At 42.2% G+C, this 23,774-nt stretch overlaps 1 protein-coding gene across 5 annotated transcripts in view; it reads left to right on the top strand.

Annotated features, from left to right (window-relative positions):
• DTD1 (D-aminoacyl-tRNA deacylase 1) overlaps positions 1-23,774 on the top strand; it is a 172,124-nt gene that overhangs the window by 97,705 nt on the left and 50,645 nt on the right. The window contains exon 6 of one of the 5 annotated variants that reach the window (XM_021921277.2): positions 10,989-11,238. The exons of the other annotated variants lie outside the window; for them this stretch is intronic. Coding sequence (XP_021776969.1) covers positions 10,989-11,030 — 42 coding nt within the window. The 3' untranslated portion in view covers positions 11,031-11,238. Of the gene's footprint in view, positions 1-10,988; positions 11,239-23,774 lie in introns of those variants that run through there. 5 annotated transcript variants of the gene reach the window in all.

The following is a 23,774-nucleotide window of genomic DNA, read 5'->3' as shown; positions in this document are numbered from 1 at the left end:
CAGTGATAGCCCAGGTTAGATTTAGTGAACTGTAGGAAGTAATAGGAGGTATTTATAGTGTATTATGTTTGTAAAACATAAATATAGGGTTTTCTTTTTTTTCTTCTTTTTCTTTTTTTTATTGAGATAAGGTTTCTGTCACCCACGCTGGAATGCAATGGCATAAGCATGGCTCACTGCAGCCTTAATCTCCTGCACTCAAGTAATCCTCCTACCTTAGCCTCTGGAGTAGTTGGGACTATAGGCATGCCCAATTAATTTTTTATTTTTTGGAGAGATGGAGTCTCACTATGTTGCCCAGGCTGTCTCACTATGTTGCCCAGGCTGGTCTTGAACTGGGCTCAAATGATCCTCTCACCTTAGCCTCCCAAAAGTGTTAGAATTACAGGCATGAGCCACTGTGCCTAGCCAATATAGGATTTTGAATGATGGGGTGCACAGTCTTTGGACAGTAACAGTAACAAAGAAGACAGTTTTGTAAAATTGGAGAAAACGTGTTTGCAGAAGGCTGTTTGGACTTGTGCCTTCTTAATCTTTAAGCAAGGTGTCATCACATCCCACTTCAGAGGTGGTTGTTAGTTGATTCTCCCTTCACCATTCATCAAAAGAGCAATCTGATGCCAGGGGCTGGTTTCAAAGAGTAAAATGGAGTATCTCTTTATTTCTTTTAATTAATAAAACCCATGCATGGTCTATCTATATTTGAAGCTAAAGTTATATCAGTATAAGAACATAGTTCCTTGGTTCTCAAAAGATGTTTATTCATTCACTAATCAATTTGTTCACCTATCAAATATTATCATTTACCTACTATGCCATGCGCTAGGCATTTGGGATACTATGATGAACAAAACTGACACAGACCCTCTCCTCACTGAGTGTTTGGACTTGGGATCAGGCAGAGATTTTTGAAATAATTCTACAAATAAGTATTAATTATAACCTGTGATAAGTGCCATGAAATGTAAGTACAAAGTGTCAAAGGAGTGTGGACCTAGACTCATGCAGGGTACAGGAACTCTTCCCTGAGGAAGAGAAGTTGAGCCAAGGAAAAGGTTGTAATGAGGCGAAGTGGGATGGGAAGAGCACTCCAGGGAGAAGGAGCAGCACATGCAATGGCCCTGAGACAGGGTGACCCTGGGGTTTTCCTATATAATGTCAGGGGACTACAGCATAACACTTTTGGGGCATAAACTATTACCTTTTGGGTGTCTGGAAGGTCCCTTGCCGGGAACGACCCATCTTGCTATACTAGATTGCCAAGTGTTATTTTCGTTGTCTGCTCTCATTTTATCTTCTAGTGTTTGGTTTTTTAGCTATGAAGCATTCACAGAAATGATCAGAGCTAAGATTTCCTTCCAGGAATGTGGTGTTTAATTGGGTAACCCGTGTACCTGGGAGAAATGCCTGCAGCATATTGAGTAGGAGGCAGGAAGTCCTTGCCCTGATCCTCATTCCCTGGGGTGGACAGTGGGGGGTGGGGAGGTATGTATTAGCAGGTGGAGCTAGCAGCAGCCAGGAAGGCATGACCCAATGAGAACTAAAAAATTCAGAACCCTCTGAAAGCATTGCAGAATATGATGGGAATTGAAATCAGAAACATTGTGTGCATTTCTAATACTTGTGCTAGGAAAGAGACTATAGCTGTGTTAATGTTTAATGCATGGACCGTAATAGAGAGCTGAACAGCTCTCCACGGCCCCGTTTTTCCATTCATTTCCGGAATAAAGAAGCTGGTTCTATTTTAGGCTTGTATTTGGGAAGTGGACTTTACCAGAATGGGAGTCTGAGGCCAGAGTTGCCTTTTCCCTGCCATGTGAACAGGTACAGTTGAGAGGTGAAGAATGGTGTGCTCTGCCCTCCACTGCCCGCCCCCTTTGTATATGTGTTATGTGAAATTTTAAGGGGGTATATGGAGTTTGGTGATTTAAAATTCTTTACCAGTTTTCTCTCTAGATTTTCATAGAATCACCTGTAGACTTTCTTTAGGGTAGCTCTGTTAGGGACAGAAAAAGGGAATGAAATACACACTGGTTTCTTGTTGTTTTCATTTTTAGCATTCATTTGAGCAGGGATACAACTGAGGCTTTAGTTTGCCCCTGGATTAAAGTTGTCCTCTGTCTCACTAGGCAGGTTTATTTGGACAGTGGCATATGGAGAGGATCAATGGGGGCAGGAAGGATGTTGGTATTTTATCACTAACATTGTTTAAAATTGCAGTGCATGTGGACAATAAAAACCATGACTTTTTTATTATTTGTTTTAAAACTATCTAGACCAGCACTGTCCAATAGAATTTTTTGCAGTGTTGCAAATATTTTACATCTCACTGTCCAGTACATTAGACACTAGCCACTTGTGACTAATGAGCACTCTAAATGCAGTTAGTGAGACTGTGGAACTTAACACTTAATTAAAATTTTTTTCATAAGTTTAAATTTAAGCCAGTTATGGTGGCCCATGCCTGTAGTCAGTCCTAGCTACTTGGGAGGCTGGGGCAGGAGGATCACTTCAGCCTGGGAGTTCAAGGCTACAGTGAGCTCAGATTGTGCTGCTATACTCCACCCTGGCTGACAGAGCAAGACACTGTCTTTCAAAAAATAAAAAATAAATAAAATAGCAGCTGAGTATGGCGGCTCACACCTTAATCCCAGCACACTTTGGGAGTTTGAGGCAGTAGGATTACTTGAGACCAAGAGTTCAAGACCAGCCTGGGCAACTTAGCGAGACCTTGTCTCGATGAAAAATAAAAATAAGCCAGGCATGGTGGTGTGCGTCTGTACTCCAGCTACTTAGGAGGCTGAGGTACGAGGATCACTTGAGCCCAAAAGTTCAAGATTGCAATGAGCTATGATCACACCACTGCACTTTAGCCTGGGTGACAGAGCAAGGCCCTGTCTCTAAAAAAAAATAAAATAAAATAATAATAATAATAATTTTACCCATGTAAAAAATTGAATTATTTGTTTTTTCTTGTTGATTTTTAAAATATTTCTTGTAGATTTTGGATTTTAGACCTTTGTCAGATGCATAGTTTGCAAATATTTTCTCCCATTCTATAGTTTATCTGTTTACTGTATGAATAATTTCTTTCATTGTGCAGAATGAACAATGAAAGAAATTATTTTAGAAATCTTTAGTTTAATTAGGTTCCACTTGTTAATTTTTGTTTTTGCTGCAATTGCTTTTGGGGACCTAGACAAATTCTCTGCCAAAGCTTATGCCAAGAGGGTATTGCCTAGGTTTTCCTTCAGTATTTTTATAGTTTGAGGTCTTACATTTAAATCTTAATCCATCTTGAGTTAATTTTTGTATATGGTGAAAGGTAGGGGTCCAATTTCATTCTTCTACATATAGCAAGTCAGTTATCCCAGCATCCTTTATTGAATAGGGAGTCCTTTCCCCATTGCTTCTTTTTGTCACCCTTGTTGAAGATCAGATGGTTGCAGGTGTGCAGCCTTATTTGTGGGTTCTATATTCTGTTACATTAGTCTGTGTGTCTGCTTTTGTACCAGTATCATGCTGTTTTGGTTACTGTAGCCTTATACTATAGTTTAATGTCAGGTAATGTGATGCAGCTGGCTTTGCTCTTTTTGCTTAGGATTGCTTTGGCTACTTGGGCTCTTTTTTGGTGTCCTATGAATTTTAGGATAGTTTTTTCTGTTTCTATGAAAAATGACATTGGTATTTTGATAGAAATGGCATTGAATCTATAAATTTTTTTGGGTGGAATTTTAAAATGGGCAAAGGACATGAACAGATACTGCTCAAAAGAAGTCATATACATGGCCAACAAATGTGGAAAAATGCTTGTTGTCACTAATCATCACAGAAATTCAAATCAAAACCACAATGAGATACCATCTCACACCAGTCTAAATGGCAATTTTTAAAATTAAAAGTGAACAGATGCTGGCAAAGCCGTAGAGAAAAGGAAATGCTTATACTTTGTTTGTGGGAATGTAAATTAGTACAGCCACTGTGGAAAGCAGTTTGGAGATTTCTCAAAGAACTTAGAACTATTAATATCACTCAACCCAGCAATCCCATTACTGAGTATGTACATACCCAAGTGAAAATAGATTGTTCTACCAAAAAGACACATGCACTTATATGTTCACCACAGTGCCATTCACCCTAGCAAAGACATGAAATCAATCTAAGTGCCCATCAGCAATGGATAGATAAAGAAAATATGGTGCATATACCCCATGGAATACTCTGCAGCCATGAAAAGAACAAAATCATGTCCTGTGCAGCAACGTGGATGCAGCTGGAGGCCATGATCCTAAGTGAATTAATGCAGGAGTGGAAAACCAAATACTGCTTCTCACTTATAAGTGGGAGCTAAACACTGAGTACACATGGAAGTAAAGATGGGAACAGCAGACACTGGAGACTACTAGAGCGGGAAAGGAGGGAAGGGGATGTGGGCTGAAAAACTACCTATTGGGTACTATGCTCACGACCTGGGTGATGAGATCATCTGTATCGTAAACCTCAGCATCATACAATATACCCAGGTAACAAACCTACACGTGTACCCTCTGAATCAAAAATAAAATTAAAAAAAGAAAAATTTAAATAGCCACATGTGGCTAGTAGCTACCATATTGGACAGTGCAGGGCTAGACAATGTCCCACCTTATTGCCTGCATCTGGGGTGCATGCATTACTCCCACTCCCCAGCCTTGGCCCCTGCTGCTTGGAGAACCTCACTCCCGGTCAACATAAAGCCAGTTTTCAGGCTGCCACTTACTTACCTTTTGGAGTCTGTGCCATGAAAAGAGGCGGAGACTGAAGAGGTTGTGCCTATGTAAAAAGAAAAAAAAAAATTAGCACCTTACTTACAACTTAGGGCACAGTAAAGCATGTATCTAAGAATATACTTTTATTGTCCACTGATTACCAATGATGTGAGAGCCATACCCCAAACTGTGTTCTCCTCCGTAGTTTATTCTTCACTTTAGTGTACACATTGGCCAATGCAAGGACTTAATGATCTCCCTCTTTCATGTGTAATTAAGTATTAACATGATACCTAAGACAGGGAGTTTGATGTTTGCTGATCTGATGCCTTGTTTGTAAGTGATGGAGGTAATGAAATGGTTTCTAATCTCTTAGAGAAAGACTCTGGCATGCAACATCTCCATTCATATTTGCCGCAAGCTCTCTGTACCTCTGCTTCCTTTGGCTGTTTGCCGGGGGAATGCCTTTTATCTGCAGGTTTGGGGCAGGCTAGGGGGAGAAGAGGTCATTTTACTCTGCCTTTATGACAAGGTTAACTGGTTTCACCAGGGCTAGAACAAGCCACCATGAATGGATCCACTCATTGAGGGAAGAAGACGAATGCCTGCTAGCTATGGCACTGATTCAGTTGTTGCTGAGGTCAGTAGCTCAAAGGGATGCACTAAAGGCAGAGCCATCTGGGCTGCAGTCAGGAGGAGCCCCACTGACTGCCTGTAAGGAGAGCTGAGGCTCTGAATCTTGGCTCCTAGCACTCGGCAGCATACACCTGTAAGTTATGTTTACTTTTTATGAAATCATCCATGAAAAATCTTTCTGCCAGACAGGATAGAGCTGCGTGTGAATTAATCAACACTCTTATTAAAATACATCAGTTATCTTTTATTTTGCTGTATGCTACTTGTACATTTGGACATTTTCTAGAAACAAGACATGGATTTTTTTTTTTTTTTTTTTTTTGAGACAGAGTCTTGCTCTGTCTCCCAGGCTGGAGTGCAGTGGCACAATCTCAGCTCACTCACTCCACCTCCTGGGTTCAAGTGATTCTCCTGTCTCAGCCTCCTGAGTAGCTGGGATTACAGGCACGTGTCACCACGCCTGGCTAATTTTTTTTTGTATTTTTAGTAGAGATGGAGTTTCACATGTGGGCCAGGCTGGCTTGAATTCCTGACCTCCAGTGATCCACCCACCTCGGCTTCCCAAAGTGCTGGGATTACAAGCGTAAGCCACCGCACCTGGCCAACAAAATTATCCTTTGCTTTTCTTTTTAACCTTGTATTACTCTTTATTGTGGTGGTTGGCAGTGGATGGGAAGTGAGGGGACATTTGTTTATATGACTCTTATGTAAATGAAGATAAGTTAGTCAGTGAATAACATTGTTGTTTTCTGCCAGCTTTTCTTGTAATACAAAAATTGTGGACCAGACACGGTGGCTCATGCCTGTAATCCCAGCACTTTAGGAGGCTGAGGTGGGTGGATCCCCTGAGGTCAGGAATTCAAGGCCAACCTGACCAACATGGCAAAACCTCGTCTCTACTAAAACTACAAAAATTAGCTGGGTGTGGTGGCGCATGCCTATAATCCCAGCGACTCGGGAGGCTGAGACATGAGAATCGCTTGAACCCAGGAGGCAGAAGTTGTAGTGAGCCAAGATCACGCCAATGCACTGCAGTCTAGGTGACAGAGCGAGACTCCATCTCAAAAAAAAAAAAAAAAATTAATGTCTTACGCACGTATCACACTTATTTATTAGACATTTATTTGTTTTCTCTCTTTGCTCCTTAACCAAGCACCTTGAAAGCAGCACCCTTATCCCCATTGTGTATCTGGTCTCAGTGAAGTGTTCACACAGAGTGGGCATATGCAGGGACCACAAGCCCATCAGTAAACGAGCAGCATGTTAGAAATTAGGAATTAGATCTGTGCTGACCAACATGCTAGTCACCAGCCACGTGTAGCCATGAAAATGAAATTAATCAAAAATTTTTCTTAGCTGCACTAGCCACACTTCAGGTGCTCAGTAGCCTCGTGTGTCTAGTGGCTACTGTATTACACAGCACGGATGCAGGAAGTCTCCATCGCACTGAAGGTTCTGCCTGACAGCACTGTGGTCGACCTTTCTGGAATGAGCTTGTTTAGTGTGCAGATGTTGCTGAGTATCTTCTCGGACCCTGTTCCGACCACAGAGGTGCTGTGAGGAGCAAGAAAGACCAGGCCTGGCACTCACAGAGACACTGTCTGGGTGAGGAACAAGGTGTGAGAAGCGAACCCAGAAATTCTTACATCATAAATGTCAGTATTGCAGTGCTCACGGCTCCCTGGGGATTCAGGAGTAAGCTCCTATTCCCCCTTCTCAGCAGGGAAGAGAGATAATTAAGCATCATATTTTACAAATGGTGAGACAGATTAGTGCAGATAAATTGAGCCCACCCGTGCCTTGCAGTTGGTCCCGTTGTCTCTCTGAGCTGCATCTTCTTACACTGGATAGTGGGCTGTTTAGAACCTGCTCTCCAGAGCGTTGGCGAGGGCTCTAAGGAAAATGTGTGAAACCTTCTGCTTAGCACTCACCATTAAATACATTGAGGCTATTATTACCGTAACCTTTCATACCATAAAACTGGTTTAGAAGCTAACAAGCAACCTCAGCTGGAGGCTGCGGGAAGGGAGGCCTTTGCTGGGAAAGGGAACAACTGGGTTAGGGAGCAGCGGCTGGGCCTCCCGAAACGATTGCATTTCCCTGAGGGGGACATGCCTCAGTGAGATCCTCATAAATGGAACACTTTGCAGACTCCTACTTTTTTTATATACAGGTCACGAATTGCATTTATTTGTAGACATCTAGAAAACAATAAAAAGTGTGTATATCACTACATATAGATCTCATTAGTAATTTTATTTGGACAAGAGAACTTATGCCACAGCAGTCTTACACAGCATGATTAAAGACTGCAGTACCCCCAAGAGGGGTCTCAGGTATGTACAGTATGTGAAGAAAAAGTTGCACCTCAGAGCCACCATGATCAAGTTAAAAACACCTGACGTATAGTATATGTGCCAATAGATTTCCTTCAGGTCATGACCAGCATGAAACGTATCAGGGCACAGATACTAAGCATGTATTCTGCAAATGTGTCCTGCAGTATCTTGCAGTTAAGAGTTAAAATCAGATCCTGCTTCAGTGTTAGCATCAAGCCTTTAGGAGAAATAAAAAAATCCCTTTCCCCTTGTACAAATGTCAGCAACGATTCACACACAGAGCTGGAGTGGACTGGGTAGCTGGCCACAGAACCCAACCAGTCCTTGCCTGGAAGAAAACGAGATTGACATGGAAGGTCGCTTATTCATGCACACACCTGCCTCTGGTTGTAAGAATTTCATTTATTGGTTGGTAAATAAAACCAGGAGAAACCAGTGCGGGTCTCTGGGAATCTCGTCCCTTCCATAAGGGAAATGCTTTGCTTATGCCAGTTCCCTCCCTCCCTCCCTCCCTCCCTTCCTTCCTTCCTTCCTTCCTTCCTTCCCTCCCTCCCTCCTTCCTTCCTTCCCTCCCTCCTTCCCTCTCTACCTCCCCCTCCCTCTTTCTTTTTCTTTCTTTCTTTTCTCTCTTTCCCCCTCTTTCTCTCTTTCTCTTTCCTTCTTTCCTTCCTCCCCCACCTCCTTCTGCCCTCCCTCCCTTTTTCTCTTTCTTCCTCCCTTTCCCTTTCTTCTGACAGGGTCTTGTTCTGTTGCCCAGGCTGGAGTGCAATGGTGCAGTCATAGCTCACTTCAGCCTCAACCCCCGAGGCTCAAGTGAGCTTCCTGCCTCAGCCTCCCAAGTAGCTGGGACTACAGGCATGTGCCACTACACATGGCTAATTTATTTTTAATTTTGTTTTTGTAGAGATGAGAGTCTCACGATGTTGCCCAAGCTGGCCACAGATTCCTGGGCTCAAGAAATTCACCTGCCTCAGCCTCTCAAAGTGCTGGGATTATAGGCATGAGCCACTGTGCCTGGCCCAAGTTTTATTCAGTCAGGAAGATGGGAGGATTTAAGGCTTTGGTGACAATTATAATAGTCTTGAGAAACTGTTTTCCCTTAAAGTCAAGATGTTTTGCAGACTCCTATTTGACCATATTTTAATGGATGCTGTTGTCATATCTGCACCCAGGCTGCATTGTCTTCTGTAAAGAGCACACCTCTGCTCCAGAATCTTCCCTGGAATTTTCCAGGAGTGAGGGGAGTGGACCTCATATGTCACCTTCCTGCCTGTGTGCATTCCCCCACCTCTCAGACACTCATATCTTTGAGCAAGTCAGGCCGCCTGTCTCAGAGTCTCATTGTAGGTGAAAATGGGGACATGCAGGGCCTTGCCAAGATCAGGAAAGATGACATCTGTGGTTTCCACATCTTTCTCAGTCTCAGGTGGTTTGGTCATCCTGGCCCTTCAGGTCAGGTGCCCTCCTGGACTGTGGGTCCTGCGGTCGTGATGGATGCTCAGGTTAGGGAGGAAATTCGTGGGTATGACTGACACACTGCAGCAGAGTCTAGAAAAGGTCACTGTGCTCACAGGTGAACTGTAGTTTTTTGTATGTTTGTTTGTGTGTTTGTTTTTGAGATGAAGTTTTGCTCTTGTTGCTTAGGCCAGAGTGCAATGGCGCAATCTCGGCTCACTGCAACCTCGGCCTCCCGGGTTCAAGTGATTCTCCTGCCTCAGCCTCCCGAGTAGCTGGGATTACAGGCATGCACCACCACACCCAGCTAATCTTGTATTTTTAGTAGAGATGGGGTTTCTCCATGTTGGTCAGGCTGGTCTCGAACTCCTGACCTCAGGTGATAATGCTCGTCTCAGCCTCCCAAAGTGCTGGGATTATAGGAGTGAGCCAGCGCGCCCGCCCTGAACTGTAGTTTTTACTGCTTGCGCTTAAAATCTGAGAAACTGAAGAAAAATCTTGTACTCAAGATTGGGTAAATCTCTTAAAAATTATTTAAAGCGGCCAGGTGTGGTGGTTCATGCCTGTAATCCCAGCACTTTGGGAGGCTGAGGCAGGCGGATCATGAGGTCAGGAGATAGCGACCATACTGCTAACACGGTGAAACCCCGTCTCTACTAAAAATACAAAACACTTAGTCAGGCGTGGTGGCGGGTGCCTGTAGTCCCAGCTACTAGGGAGGCTGAGGCAGAAGAATGGTGTGAACCCAGGAGGCGGAGCTTGCAGTGAGTAGAGATCGTGCCACTGCACTCCAGTCTGGGTGACAGAGTGAGACTCTGTCTCAAAAAAAAAAAAAAAAATTATTTAAAGCAACATTACAAAAACATTGAATACAATAAGAAAACCAATGTGCTTAATACAACTATTTTGATTCCTTATTTTTATTTCTTCATAGTGTTTTGCAAATATTCACATGTTCTTATTGGTGTAATCATCATGAACTTTTTCACTTAAAGCTTTACCATTTTCAGTGAGGGTGACTAAATTGTATATAGAGGGAGAGTATCCCTTATCCAAAATGCTTGGGATCAGAAGTGTTTTGGATTTTTTCAGATTTTGGAATATTTGCATTATACTTACTGGTTGAGCATCCCTAATAGAAACATTCAAAATCCAAAATTCTCCAGTGCAATTCGCTTTGAGTACAGCCTTTCAGGATCGTGTCTATTCTCAAAAAGTTTTGTATTTTGGAACATTTGGGATTTCAGATTTTTGGAGTGTGGATATTTAACTCATATCATTTTTGTGTTTGCATGCTATTTATTAAATCGTTTACCATAACCTTACTCTTGGACATCTAGATTTTTTCACAGTTATAAGTAGTATGCAAGTGATCATCTTTATTCTAATAATATTTTTATTTGACTGAAGAGAAATTCCAAGAAATGGGTACGAACACCTTTGTATAAGCAAATCAGTAAAACTTTAGCAAATCACACATTTTTTAGTACTCTGATAAGCTTTTCTAGGATCTGCTGATGTATGTTTTTAACAACAATTACGTAGTTCAGTTTGTATTATTAACTTGAAATGATCTTAAATTTTTATTACAGAAAATATTAAGCACATGTACGCTGGGCAAAAGAGTCTGTCAAACCCCCATGTGTCCAGCATCAGTGGACACCCAGGATGGCAGCTCTGATTTTGTCAACCCTTTAACATCCTCTATTACTTTGAAACCAATCTCAGTGTTATTTCATCTATATATATTCAGCGATTTATTTTTTTAGCCTCTACATTTACATCCGAAGTCCTTACCTTGTCTTTCTAGCTGCAAAACCCACGTGCGTTAAGCATCCCTTGTGGACAGTGAGGAACCATTGACTGTTTCCGAGCAGAGGAAGGATAAAGTGGTGAGAACTGTACTTTGTAGAATGAACTTGTTAGCTGTCTGCAGGATGCTTGATGTGGAAACACCTGGAAGTGAGGAGCTGGCCATCAACGTCCAGTCCTCCAGCTGTGATACTGCTGCTCACCTCGTTCCCATTCCCTCCTCCCGCTCCCTGCCTGCGTCTGTCTCCTTATCCTCTTATGAATAGTTGGTGACAGAGCCCTGCCATGGCTGAAAGTCACAGTCAAATAGAATTATCAGTTAAAAGTTCCTTAAACAATAAGAACATTTAATTTTCTTTCATAAGTTCCGAGGCCCAAGCCCAGGAACTCCAGGGCTGGTGACTTTGGCAGCCCCGAGGTGCTGGGGTTCTGTTGTCCTCTCTGTCCTTTACCTCACCTCCTCTTGGTTACGAAATGGCTGCCACAGCAGTGCCCTTACACCCTCCATGTCTGTGTCCAAGGCAGGCCGGAGGGTTGGTGTTTCCCTTCATTTTCTTTCCTTTGCCAGGTAGAGGAGTCTTTGCCAACAGTGCCCAGCATACTCTCTTATATCCTCTGGGCAGAGCTGGGTTACTGTCCAGCCGGTCACCAGGGAGTTTGGGTAAGTGGATTGGTGGCATTTTCACACTCTGGAGTGGAGTTGCAGCAGGAGAGGAAGGCTATTAGGTCAAGAGAGCCTGCCATAGGGGCTCTTATTTAATAACCTGTTTTACATGTGAAAAAGACTGGGTCTCAAAAAGTTTTCTCCAAAACCACAGGTAGGCCATGGCAGAATGAGGCCTCAAACCCAGGTCTTCCCACCTGAGGTGGTATTCTTTTCCCCATCTGTCACCCTGAGTGTCTGTGCGAGAGGCTTGGGTGGAGCAAATGGAGGCCTGGAAATGGGTCAGCAGTAGGAACAGAGAAGGCCAGAGAAGTGGGAGATGTGGAGAAGGACCCCGAGGTGACAGCAAGGCTTGAACAGGCTAATGGGGACATGGGGAGGGGCAGCTTTGGGGTTTTCGTGTGATGCTAGCAGGACAGTCATGGGGACCTGCCTGGCAGGACATGGAGGTCTGGCCTTCAAGTTCCTGTCAAATCTCCCGTGATGAGGCAAGTCATCTGTTAGAGGTTTTCCTCAAGGAGGATGGAGTCCAGCATGTGTGGGGATGGCTGTAGAGGTGGAAGAGGAGCCAGGGAAGTGCCTCAGTGTGGAAGCCTCATGGGAGAGACTTTCTAGAAGGGCAGCTCCATGCTGTCTCGCCGTTAAGAGGCTGAGGAGGTGAGCATTTGGACAGTGCCATTGGGCTTGTTGGCCACGCAGTCAAGAGTGATCCTGTATGTGTCATGTGTGTGTATGTGTGTGTACATCTATGTATCTTAAACTTACTTTGAAATAATTCCAGACTTAATGAAGTTGCAAAAATAGACCAGAAGAGTTCTCATATTCCTTTTACCCAATTTTCCGAAATGTTAATGATCTCACGTATCTGTAGTAGTGATCAAAACCAGCGAGTTACTATTGGTAATGTAGTATTAACTAATAACAAATTTGCAGGCCTTATTTGAATATTGCCATTGTCCCACTGGGTCCAGAATCCAATCTAGAATCCCACATTCATTTAGGTGTGTCTTAGCCTCCTCCAGTCTTACGATCTTGATGCATCTGAAGACACAGGCCAGTTATTTTGTAGAGTGCCCCTCAGTTTGGGAATTTGATGTCCTTGGTGCGCCATGTCAGGGCACATGGCATTGATGGTCTCATGACTACTGATGCTGACCTTGATCACTCACTTGGTCAAGATGGTATCAGTCAGGTTTCTCTGCTGGAAAGTTACTATTTGTTTGTTTCTCAAGAGAACATTTCTTAAATGGACTTCTTAAAACACAGGTTCTTTTTAGTGGCTCACCATTTGACCATCTTCAGTAGCCTCTATTGATGTTTTTAAAAGTCAAAGGAACATCCACTTGGTTAGAAAATTCAAAGAGAGCACATTACTAAAAAATAAAATTCTCCTTGTATATCCTGCAGAAAATTTTCCTGTGCAAATAGTGGTGACCTTTTTTTAAAAAGTTTTTGATTTTTAAAATTTCAACAGCTTTTGGGATATGAGTGGTTTTTTTTTGTTATGTGGATGAATTACATAGTGGTGAATTCTGAGATTTTAGTGTACCCATCACCCGAGTAGTGTACATGGTATCCAATATGTACTTGTTTATTCCACACCTTCCACACTCACAGTGACCCTTTTGACATGGTGCCAGTGGCATGATGGAGGTGGCAGTCAGGGCCTCAGTGGACTGAGATTCGATTGGAGGGTGTCTAGGGAAGTGAAGACTTGGACAAAGATTCTTGGAGCTTGAGGGTGTAGCAAAGACTCAGAGGAAGGGGGACCTTGGGAGGAAGAAAGGCTTTTCACAGGACAGGGTTGTGTGGAGACTGACTGTAAAACTACTTTATGTACAAAGGACTACAGATAAAAGGTGGCATCAGAGTAGTGCCTGACTCTATGAGCTGAAAAAGCTACTGCTGTTTTCCCATAGTGTTTTTGGAATATTTTTCCCAATAGTCAGTATATACTAAAGCACATGTTAACTGATTTTTCATTTATTACAAAATGACAGAGTGCTGGATTCTCTCATTAGGGATAGTGAGCCCCAGAGAGTTGTTGTTTATGGGGGCATTGGCAGGGTTCTCTTCCCACATATTCAGGCCAGAGATTCAATACCCCTGCCGTGCTTTGCACAAGAACATAGCATTGTCTGTGGGCGGACACTCTGGGCCAGAGAGACACAGGTAGCTGGAGGGCAGTTTTACAGCTAGAGAGAAAACATGTTACCTAACAGACTTTGTTTAATGAACTCCTGATGAAAGAGATGTACTAAGGAGCACCCTGATAAGGGGGGCATATAGCAAATGTCTTTAAAAAATAATACAAATGGTCTTTAAGTAGAGTAGTTCCTAATGATTCATTATGTCCTTTCCCAGACCCTGGCCATATTTTTTGAACTTGTTAGGTCTTTTCAACAATAGAATTTTTGCATTATGCCTTTCTGTCCTCATGTGCAATCTTGTGGGCAGGTAGGAGCAACAAAATGGGGGCGGTGTGGAGCACAGGGACATCCCAGAGCCCTTGGTTCTATTGCACCATGTGAGCTGAATGCACCCAGGGAGTCTGTCTGGCCTTTCAGTGTCAGGGAGAGCAGTAGGATGGGACCACGTGGGACACAGGTCATCACTTAGAAATGAGCATTGGACTCACCCCAGTGCCTGGGATGCAGTAGGCTTTCAGGAAATACTAACTGATGCATGTATGTTCTGTGTGCTTGCTTTGGCTTCTCCTTTTACAGAATGACCTAATAATTCTTTAAGTCTTTCAAATTGCTGGTTTGTCCTTCTGTCAGATAAAATGCATGAAGTAAGCTGATGATTCTGAATAGGAATAGAACTCATTCCTGGTTGATTTAAATTATAATTTAGAGTTTTTCATTTTGCTTAGAGCTAATATACAGTGCGATTCCTGAGGTCCATTTTAAAATCTTGCTATGTAACCTAATCATTGTTGACAGGAGAAATTTGCCTACAATCATTTTAATCTGTTGCATAATAAATAGAGAGTCTCTTACTCACTTCCATTTTAGACAAAGTGTCTATTTGTACATCCTTCAAAATGGTCCAAAGATGAGAGGCAGAAACAGTGAAAGGGAAGATCCTTTTATTGGTCACTTAGACCAAGATAGAGGGAAGGACTGATAATCTTTTCTTTTTTTTCTGTCTGGAAATGTCTGGAGATTTTTTTTTTTTTTTTTAATACTTTAAGTTCTAGGGTACATGTGCACAACGTGCAGGTTTGTTACATATGCATACATGTGCCATGTTGGTGTACTGCACCCATTAACTCGTCATTTACATTGGGTATATCTCCTAATGCTATCCCCCGCCCCCCCACAGTAGGACCTGGTGTGTGATGTTCCCCTTCCTGCGTCCAAGTGATCTCATTGTTCAATTCCCACCTATGAGTGAGAACATGCGGTATTTGGTTTTCTGTTCTTGCGATAGTTTGCTGAGAATGATGGTTTCTAACTGCATCCATGTCCCTACAAAGGACACGAACTCATCCTTTTTTATGACTGCATAGTATTCCGTGGTGTATATGTGCCACATTTTCTTAATCCAGTCTGTCACTGATGGATATTTGGGTTGACTCCAGCTCTTTGCTATTGTGAATAGTGCCACAATAAACATACCTGTGCATGTGTCTTTATAGCAGCATGACTTATAATCCTTTGGGTATATCCTCAGTAATGGGATGGCTGGGTCAAATGGTATTTCTAGTTCCAGATCCTTGAGAAATCGCCACACTGTTTTCCACAGTGGTTGAACTAGTTTACAGTCCCACCAACAGTGTAAAAGTGTTCCTATTTCTCCACATCCTCTCCAGCACCTGTTGTTTCCCGATTTTTTAATGATTGCCATTCTAACTGGTGTGAGATGGTATCTCATTGTGGTTTTGATTTGCATTTCTCTTATGGCCAGTGATGATGAGCATTTTTTCATGTGTCTGTTGGCTGTATGTGAATGTCTTCTTTTGAGAAGTGTCTTTTCATATCCTTTGCCCACTTTTTGATGGGGTTGTTTTTTTCTTGTAAATTTGTTTGAGTTCTTTATAGGTTCTGGATATTAGCCCTTTGTCAGATGAGTAGATTGCAAAAATTTTCTCCCATTCTGTAGGTTGCCTGTTCACTCTGATGGTAGTTTCTTTTGCTGTGCAGAAGCTCTTTAGTTTAATTAGATCCCATTTGTCAATTTTTGCTTTTGTTGCCGTTGCTTTTGGTGTTTTAGACATGAAGTCCTTGCCCATGCCTATGTCCTGAATGGTATTACCTAGGTTTTCTTCTAGGGTTTTTATGGTTTTAGGTCTAACATTTAAGTCTCCAATCCATCTTGAGTTAATTTTCATATAAGGAGTAAGAAAAGGATCCAGTTTCAGCTTTCTACTTATGGCTAGCCAATTTTCCCAGCACCATTTATTAAATAGGGAATCCTTTACCTATTTCTTGTTTTTCTCAGGTTTGTCAAAGATCAGATGGCTGAGGATGTGTGGTATTATTTCTGAGGGCCCTGTTCTGTTCCATTGGTCTATATCTCTGTTTTGGTACCAATACCATGCTGTTTTGGTTACTGTAGCTTTGTAGTATAGTTCAAAGTCAGGTAGCATGATGCCTCCAGCTTTGTTCTTTTTGCTTGGGATTGTCTGGGCAATGCGGGGTCTTTTTTGGTTCCATATGAACTTTAAAGCAGTTTTTTCCAATTCTGTAAAGAAAGTCATTGGTAGCTTAATGGGGATGGCATTGAATCTATAAATTACCTTGGGCAGTAGAGCCATTTTCACAATATTGATTCTTCCTATCCATGAGCATGGTATGTTCTTCCATTTGTTTGTGTCCTCTTTTATTTCATTGAGCTGAGCAGTGGTTTGTAGTTCCCCTTGAAGAGGTCCTTTACATCCCTTGTAAATTGGATTCCTAGGTATTTTATTTCTTTGAAGCTATTGTGAATGGGAGTTCATTCATGATTTGACTCTCTGTTTGTCTGTTACTGGTGTATAAGAATGCTTGTGATTTTTGCACATTAATTTTGTATCCTGAGACTTTGCTGAAGTTGCTTATCAGCTTAAGGGGATTTTGGGCTGAGACAATGGGGTTTTCTAAATATACAGTCATGTCATCTGCAAGCAGGGACAATTTGACTTCTTCTTTTTCTAACTGAATACCCTTTATTTCTTTCTCTTGCCTGGTTGCCCTAGCCAGAACTTCCAACACTATGTTGAATAGGAGTGGTGAGAGAGGGCATCCCTGTCTTGTGCCGGTTTTCAAAGGGAATGCTTCCCGTTTTTGCCCATTTAGTATGACATTGGCTGTGGGTTTGTCATAAATAGCTCTTATTATTTTGAGATACATTCCATCAATACCGAATTTATTGAGAGTTTTTAGCATGAAGGGCTATTGAATTTTGTCAGAGGCCTTTTCTGCATCTATTGAGAGAATCATGTGGTTCTTGTCTTTGGTTCTGTTTATATGCTGGATTATGTTTATTGATTTACGAATGTTGAACCAGCCTTGCATCCCAGGGATGAAGCCCACTTGATCATGGTGGACAAGCTTTTTGATGTTCTGCTGGATTTGGTTTGCCAGTATTTTATTGAGGATTTTTGCATCGATGTTCATCAGGGATATTGGTCTAAAATTCTCTTTTTTTGTTGTGTCTCTGCCAGGCTTTGGTATCAGGATGATGTTGGTCTCATAAAATGAGTTAGGGAGGATTTCCTCTTTTTCTATTCATTGGAATAGCTTCAGAAGGAATGGTACCAGCTCCTCCTTGTACCTCTGGTAGAATTCGGCTGTGAATCCGTCTGGTCCTGGACTTCTTTTGGTTGGTAGGCTATTAATTATTGCCTCAATTTCAGAGCCTGCTATTGGTCTATTCAGGTATTCAGCTTCTTCCTGGTTTAGTCTTGGGAGAGTGTAAGTGTCCAGGAAATTATCCATTTCTTCTAGGTTTCATAGTTTATTTGCGTAGAGGTGTTTATAGTATTCTCTGATGGTAGTTTGTATTTTTGTGGGGTCGGTGGTGATATCCCCTTTATCATTTTTTATTGCGTCTGTTTGATTCTTCTCTCTTTTCTTCTTTATTAGTCTTGCTAGTGGTCTATCAATTTTGTTGATCTTTTCAAAAAACCAGCTCCTGGATTCATTGATTTTTTTGGAGGGTTTTTTGTTTCTCTGTCTCCTTCAGTTGTGCTCTGATCTTAGTTATTTCTTGCCTTCTGCTAGCTTTTGAATGTGTTTGCTCTTGCTTCTCTAGTTCTTTTAATTGTGATGTTAGGGTGTCAATTTTAGATCTTTCCTGCTTTCTCTTGTGGGCATTTAGTGCTATAAATTTCCCTCTACACACTGCTTTAAATGTGTCCCAGAGATTCTGGTATGTTGTATCTTTGTTCTCATTGGTTTCAAAGAACATCTTTCTTTCTGCCTTCATTTTGTTATGTACCCGGTAGTCATTCAGGAGCAGGTTGTTCAGTTTCCATGTAGTTGAGTGGTTTTGATTGAGTTTCTTAGTCCTGAGTTCTAGTTTGATTGCACTGTGGTCTGAGAGACAGTTTGTTATAATTTCTATTCTTTTACATTTGCTGAAGAGTGCTTTACTTCCAACTATGTGGTCAATTTTGGAATAAGTGCGATGTGGTGCTGAGAAGAATGTATATTCTGCTGATTTGGGGTGGAGAGTTCTGTAGATGCGTATTAGGTCCGCTTGGTGCAGAGTTGAGTTCAATTCCTGGATATCCTTGTTGACTTTCTGTCCCGTTGATCTGTCTAATGTTGACAGTGGGGTGTTGAAGTCTCCCATTATTATTGTATGGGAGTCTAAGTCTCTTTGTAAGTCTCTAAGGACTTGCTTTATGAATCTGGGTGCTCCTGTATTGGGTGCATATATATTTAGGATAGTTAGCTCTTCCTGTTGAATTGATCCCTTTACCATTATGTAATGGCCTTCTTTGTCTCTTTTGATCTTTGATGGTTTAAAGTCTGTTTTATCAGAGACTAGTATTGCAACCCCTGCTTTTTTTTGTTTTCCATTTGCTTGGTAGATCTTCCTCCATCCCTTTATTTTGAGCCTTTGTGTGTCTCTGCATGTAAGATGGGTCTCCTGAATACAGCAAACTGATGGGTCTTGACTCTTTATCCAATTTGCCAGTCTGTGTCTTTTAATTGGAGCATTTAGTCCATTTACATTTAAGGTTAATATTGTTATGTGTGAACTTGATCCTGTCATTATGTTATTAGCTGGTTATTTTGCTTGCTAGTTGATGCAGGTTCTTCCTAGCATCAATGGACTTTACATTTTGACATGTTTTTGCAATGGTTGGTACCTGTTGTTCCTTTCCATGTTTAGTGCTTCCTTCAGGATCTCTTGTAGGGCAGGCCTGGTGGTGACAAAATCTCTAAGCATTTGCTTGTCTGTAAAGGATTTTATTTCTCCTTCACTTATGAAACTTAGTTTGGCTAGATATGAAATTCTGGGTTGAAAATTCTTTTCTATAAGAATGTTGAATATTGGCCCCCACTCTCTTCTGGCTTGGAGAGTTTCTGCCGAGAGATCTGCTGTTAGTCTGATGGGTTTCCCTTTGTGTGTAACCTGACCTTTCTCTCTGGCTGCCCTTAAGATTTTTTCCTTCATTTCAACTTTGGTGAATCTGACAATTATGTGTCTTGGAGTTGCTCTTCTCGAGGAGTATCTTTGTGGTGTTCTCTGTATTTCCTGAATTTGAATGTTGGCCTGCCCTACTAGGTTGGGGAAGTTCTCCTGGATGATATCCTGCAGAGTGTTTCCCAACTTGGTTCCATTTTCCCCGTCACTTTCAGGCACCCCAATCAGACGTAGATTTGGTCTTTTCACATAATCCCGTATTTCTTGGAGGCTTTGTTCATTTCTTTTTACTCTTTTTTTCTCTACACTTCTCGTCTCGCTTCATTTCATTCATTTGATCTTCAATCGCTGATACTCTTTCTTCCAGTTGATCGAGTTGGTTACTGAAGCTTGTGCATTTGTCACGTAGTTCTCATGTTTGGTTTTTGTCTCTATCAGTTCTTTTAAGGTCTTCTCTGCATTAATTATTCTTGTTATCCATTCATCCATTCTTTTTTAAAGGTTTTTAGTTTTTTTGCGCTGGTTCTGTAGTTCCTCCTTTAACTCTGAGAGGTTTGATTGACTGAAGCCTTCTTCTCTCAACTCGTCAAAGTCATTCTCCTTCCAGCTTTGTTCTGTTGCTGGCGATGAGCTGCGTTCCTTTGAAGTGGGAGATGCGCTCTGATTTTTTGAATTTCCAGCTTTTCTGCCCTGCTTTTTCCCTATCTTTGTGGTTTTATCTGTCTTTGGTCTTTGATGATGGTGACGTACTGATGGGGTTTTGGTGTGGGTGTCCTTTCTGTTTGTCAGTTTTCCTTCTAATAGTCAGGACCCTCAGCTGCAGGTCTGTTGGAGTTTGCTTGAGGTCCACTCCAGACCCTGTTTGCCTGGGTATCAGCAGCGGAGGCTGCAGAAGATGGAATGTTGCTGAACAGTGAGTGTTGCTGTCTGATTCTTGCTCTGGAAGCTTCCTCTCAGGGGTGTAGCCCACCGTGTGAGGTGTGAGGTGTTGGTCTGCACCTAGTGGGGGATGTCTCCCAGTTAGGCTGCTGAGGGGTCAGGGACCCACTTGAGCAGGCAGTCTGTCCGTTCTCAGATCTCAATATCTGTGCTGGAAGATCCATTGCTCTCTTCAAAGCTGTCAGACAGGGGCATTTACAGCTGCCGAGGTTTCTGCTGGTTTTTGTTTAGCTATGCCCTGTCCCCGGAGGAGGAGTCTACAGAGGTAGGCCGGCCTCCTTGAGCTGTGGTGGGCTCCACCCAATTCGAGCTTCCTGGAGGCTTTGTTTACCTGCTTAAGCCTCAGCAATGGTGGGCGCCCGTCCCCCAGCCTTGCTGCTGCCTTGCAGTTAGATCTCAGACTGCTGTGCTAGCAATGAGGAAAGCTCTGTGGGCATGGGACCCTCTGGGCCAGGTGTGGGATATAATCTCCTGGTGTGCCGTTTGCTAAGATCCTTGGTAAAGCGCAGTATTAGGGTGGGAGTTACCTGATTTTCCAGGTGTTTTGTGTCTCAGTTTCCTTTGGCTAGGAAAAGGAATTCCCTTCCCCCTTGCACTTCCCAGGTGAGACAATGCCTCACCCTGCTTCAGCTCTCGCTAGTTGGGCTACACCCGTGGACCAGTGCCAACTGTCCGACACGTCCCAGTGAGATGAACCGGGTACCTCAGTTGAAAATGCAGAAATCACCCGTCTTCTGTGTCACTCACGCTGGGAGCTGGAGGCTGGAGCTGTTCCTATTTGGCCATCTTGGGCATGCCTTGATAATCTTTTCAAACCAAGAAAGATTTTGGTTTCCATTCCAGCATCCCTGAGTAACCACAACTGTGTATCGTACTCCCACCCCCTTCCCTCCATCTCCGTAATAAGCTCTTCTTCCTTAATTTTAATTTTCTTGACAATTGAACCCTTCCCTTGGGTGCTATTGGCTATATCCTTGTTTTTGAATTTCCACTTTTCTCATTTCCCGGACTGGACAGTTGTTGAGTCCAGAAGATACTGGGAAAGTTGGCTAATTTAGCAAGGGCTATAGAATAAAGATCCAGGTTAGATGCAGGCTAGAAAAGCCAGGCTGGATACATACTAGAGACCACAGAGATACTGATCTACTGCAGGTCAGATTTAACTCCTCAGTAATGTCAGGTGTTGTGGCTGCCAACATGGTGACCGGGAGCAGGTTGGTCTTTTATGTCTCTGTGTCAGTGCCTGAGGCAGGGATACTGAAGAGAACATGCCTGCCACATAGGATGGAAATCTGGTCACAAAGGTATCACTAGTTCTGTTGGAGTAGAAATCACGTCTGGAATAAGGCAGAAACAAACACAAAAAGACAAAAAACCTGACTACAAAAATTTTAAAAGAATTGGCAAACTAATGTTTTTCTTAGCAGATGTGCTTTTGCCATATTCCTAAGGTTTTCCTCCCTGTCAGTCATGCTTTCTGTTTTATGAGACCAGTTTCTCCCTGGGGCGTCTGACTGGGCCACTGCCTGGACCTGCCCTGTGGGCTGCTGTCATCCAGCAGGAATCCGTAGCTTCCTTTCACTGTCCTGCTGGGTGGGTCATCTTTGTGGAACCTCCCACTCCTGTCTTCATCTTTCTTGGGTTTCTTTTTTATTTGTGCTGAAGTCTATTTTCAATAATTTTTTTTCCCTAGAAGAATGTTTAGAATGTAAATCTTCTGCCTTTTAAAAAGTAAATCTGAAAATGTCTCTGTAGTCTTTACACTTGACTGTTAGTTTGTATGGCTGTAGAATTCTAGGTTCAAAATTCTTTTCTTCAGAATTCTGAAGGCCATGGTTCTGCTTCTGCTGTTTCTGTGAGGACCATTTACTGACTGTATTCTCACGCTTGGATGAGAGCTTTTCTTTTTTCCTTCTGGGTCCTGTGGAGACCTGTCTTGATCTTGGTGTCCTCAAACTTCATGAAGATGTGTTCCGTTTTCATCCTTTCTGGTAATCTAGGTTTCTTAAATCTAAATTCCCTTGACTTTTCTTTAGCTCGAGGAAGCTCTCTTCTTCTATTATTGCCATTTTCAATATTTTCTCACTATTTATTTTTCTCCTCTTTCTTTCTGGAAAGCCTGGAGACCAGTTGATAATCCTCCCAGGTTGTCATTTTTCTTAAACTTTCTCAGTATTTTCCATTCTTTTTCTGTTTGTTTTATAACCCCATGGGGCAATTATTAAACTTGAAATTATTAATCTCCCAACCTTTCTACTAAGTTTTTAATTTTGGCAATCATATTTTTAATATCCATGAACTCATTTTTTTAATCCTAATTTCTGCTTTTTCGTAGCAGCCATTTTTGTTTGTTTGTTTCTGTTTTCTTATTTTGTTTTTAGGGGTATTATGTTTTCTTGATGCTCTCCAAAGATACATACTGACTGAACTTTTAAAATACTCATTTCTGTTTGCTGAAGTAGCTTTTTTGCTCAGAGTCAGTTCTGTTTATTCTACTCAGTTTTTTCTTTTGAGCTATAGATGTGCCCCCAAATATCTGGATGTCTTTGGCTGTCTGTTTATATTAAGGACACTGGCCAGGGTAGATTAACACAAGTAGTTGGTACCTTTACAGGCAGGTCATTTGGTCTCCAGTGAGCCTCTCTCCTGAGCACGAGGGTAGCTGGGCACTCAGTGTATGTGTTTACATGGGCAGAAACCTTAGAAAAATGGCACAGGAACTCCAATGGACTCCAGTGAGTCCAGTGGACTCAGGTTCAAAAGGGTGTCTGCAAGGGGTGGGGAAAAGATGCCTAACCAAGGGCAAATATGAGAAGGTAACTCATCCTGTAAAATAAGCAGAGACAGAAATTCTAAGAACAGAAATTTTGTTGTTGTCACTGTTGTTTTTAAAAGTTATCTCTAGAGCAGTGGTTCTCACCCATTTTGCACCTTTGGGGGCATTTGACAACTCTGGAGACATTTTTGGTTGTCACAAATAGGGGAGGGTGACATGCTACCTACCAGCTTCTAGTAGGTAGAGTCCAGGGTTGCTATTCAACATCCTAAAATGTACAGGACAGACCTCACTCCAAAGAATTATCCAGCTCTGAATGTCAGTAGTGCTGAGGTTGAGAAACATCACTGCAGAGGAAGATGATCAAGGAGAGGGTGGGGAGGGGAAGAAGATCAGGAAGCATGTCCGGAAGCATGCTGGTTCTTATTTTGCCTCCATACTCTGCCAAGGGGAGACTTGGGTCCCTAAATAAGCTTCCATCTTAGAGCAGTTGTTAAGGCAGTTTATCTGACCTTTGCTGTCCAGTAGCATGGCCACTAGCCACAAAAGCTATACTGAAATAAAATTACGAATTTAATTGATTTGCACTAGCCACATTTCTCATGCTTGACAGCCATTTGTGACTTCTGTACTGGATTACTGCAAAGATAGGACATTTCCATCACAGATAATTCGGCTGGACAGAGCTGGTCTAGACAGTATTGGTGCTGTTTTAAGGAACTTGAAGACTAGGAGTGTTGTTATGTTTAAAAACATAAAATTTTGCTTTTCAGGATATCAGGGGATAAGGAGAGTTTGAAACAAATTAACAATTGGTAATT

This window comes from Papio anubis, chromosome 16 (genome assembly GCF_008728515.1).
Source record: "Papio anubis isolate 15944 chromosome 16, Panubis1.0, whole genome shotgun sequence".
In the NCBI taxonomy this organism is placed as follows: Eukaryota; Metazoa; Chordata; class Mammalia; order Primates; family Cercopithecidae; genus Papio; species Papio anubis.
Note: the sequence above shows the minus strand (reverse complement) of the source record. Positions and strands in the feature narration are given on the sequence as shown.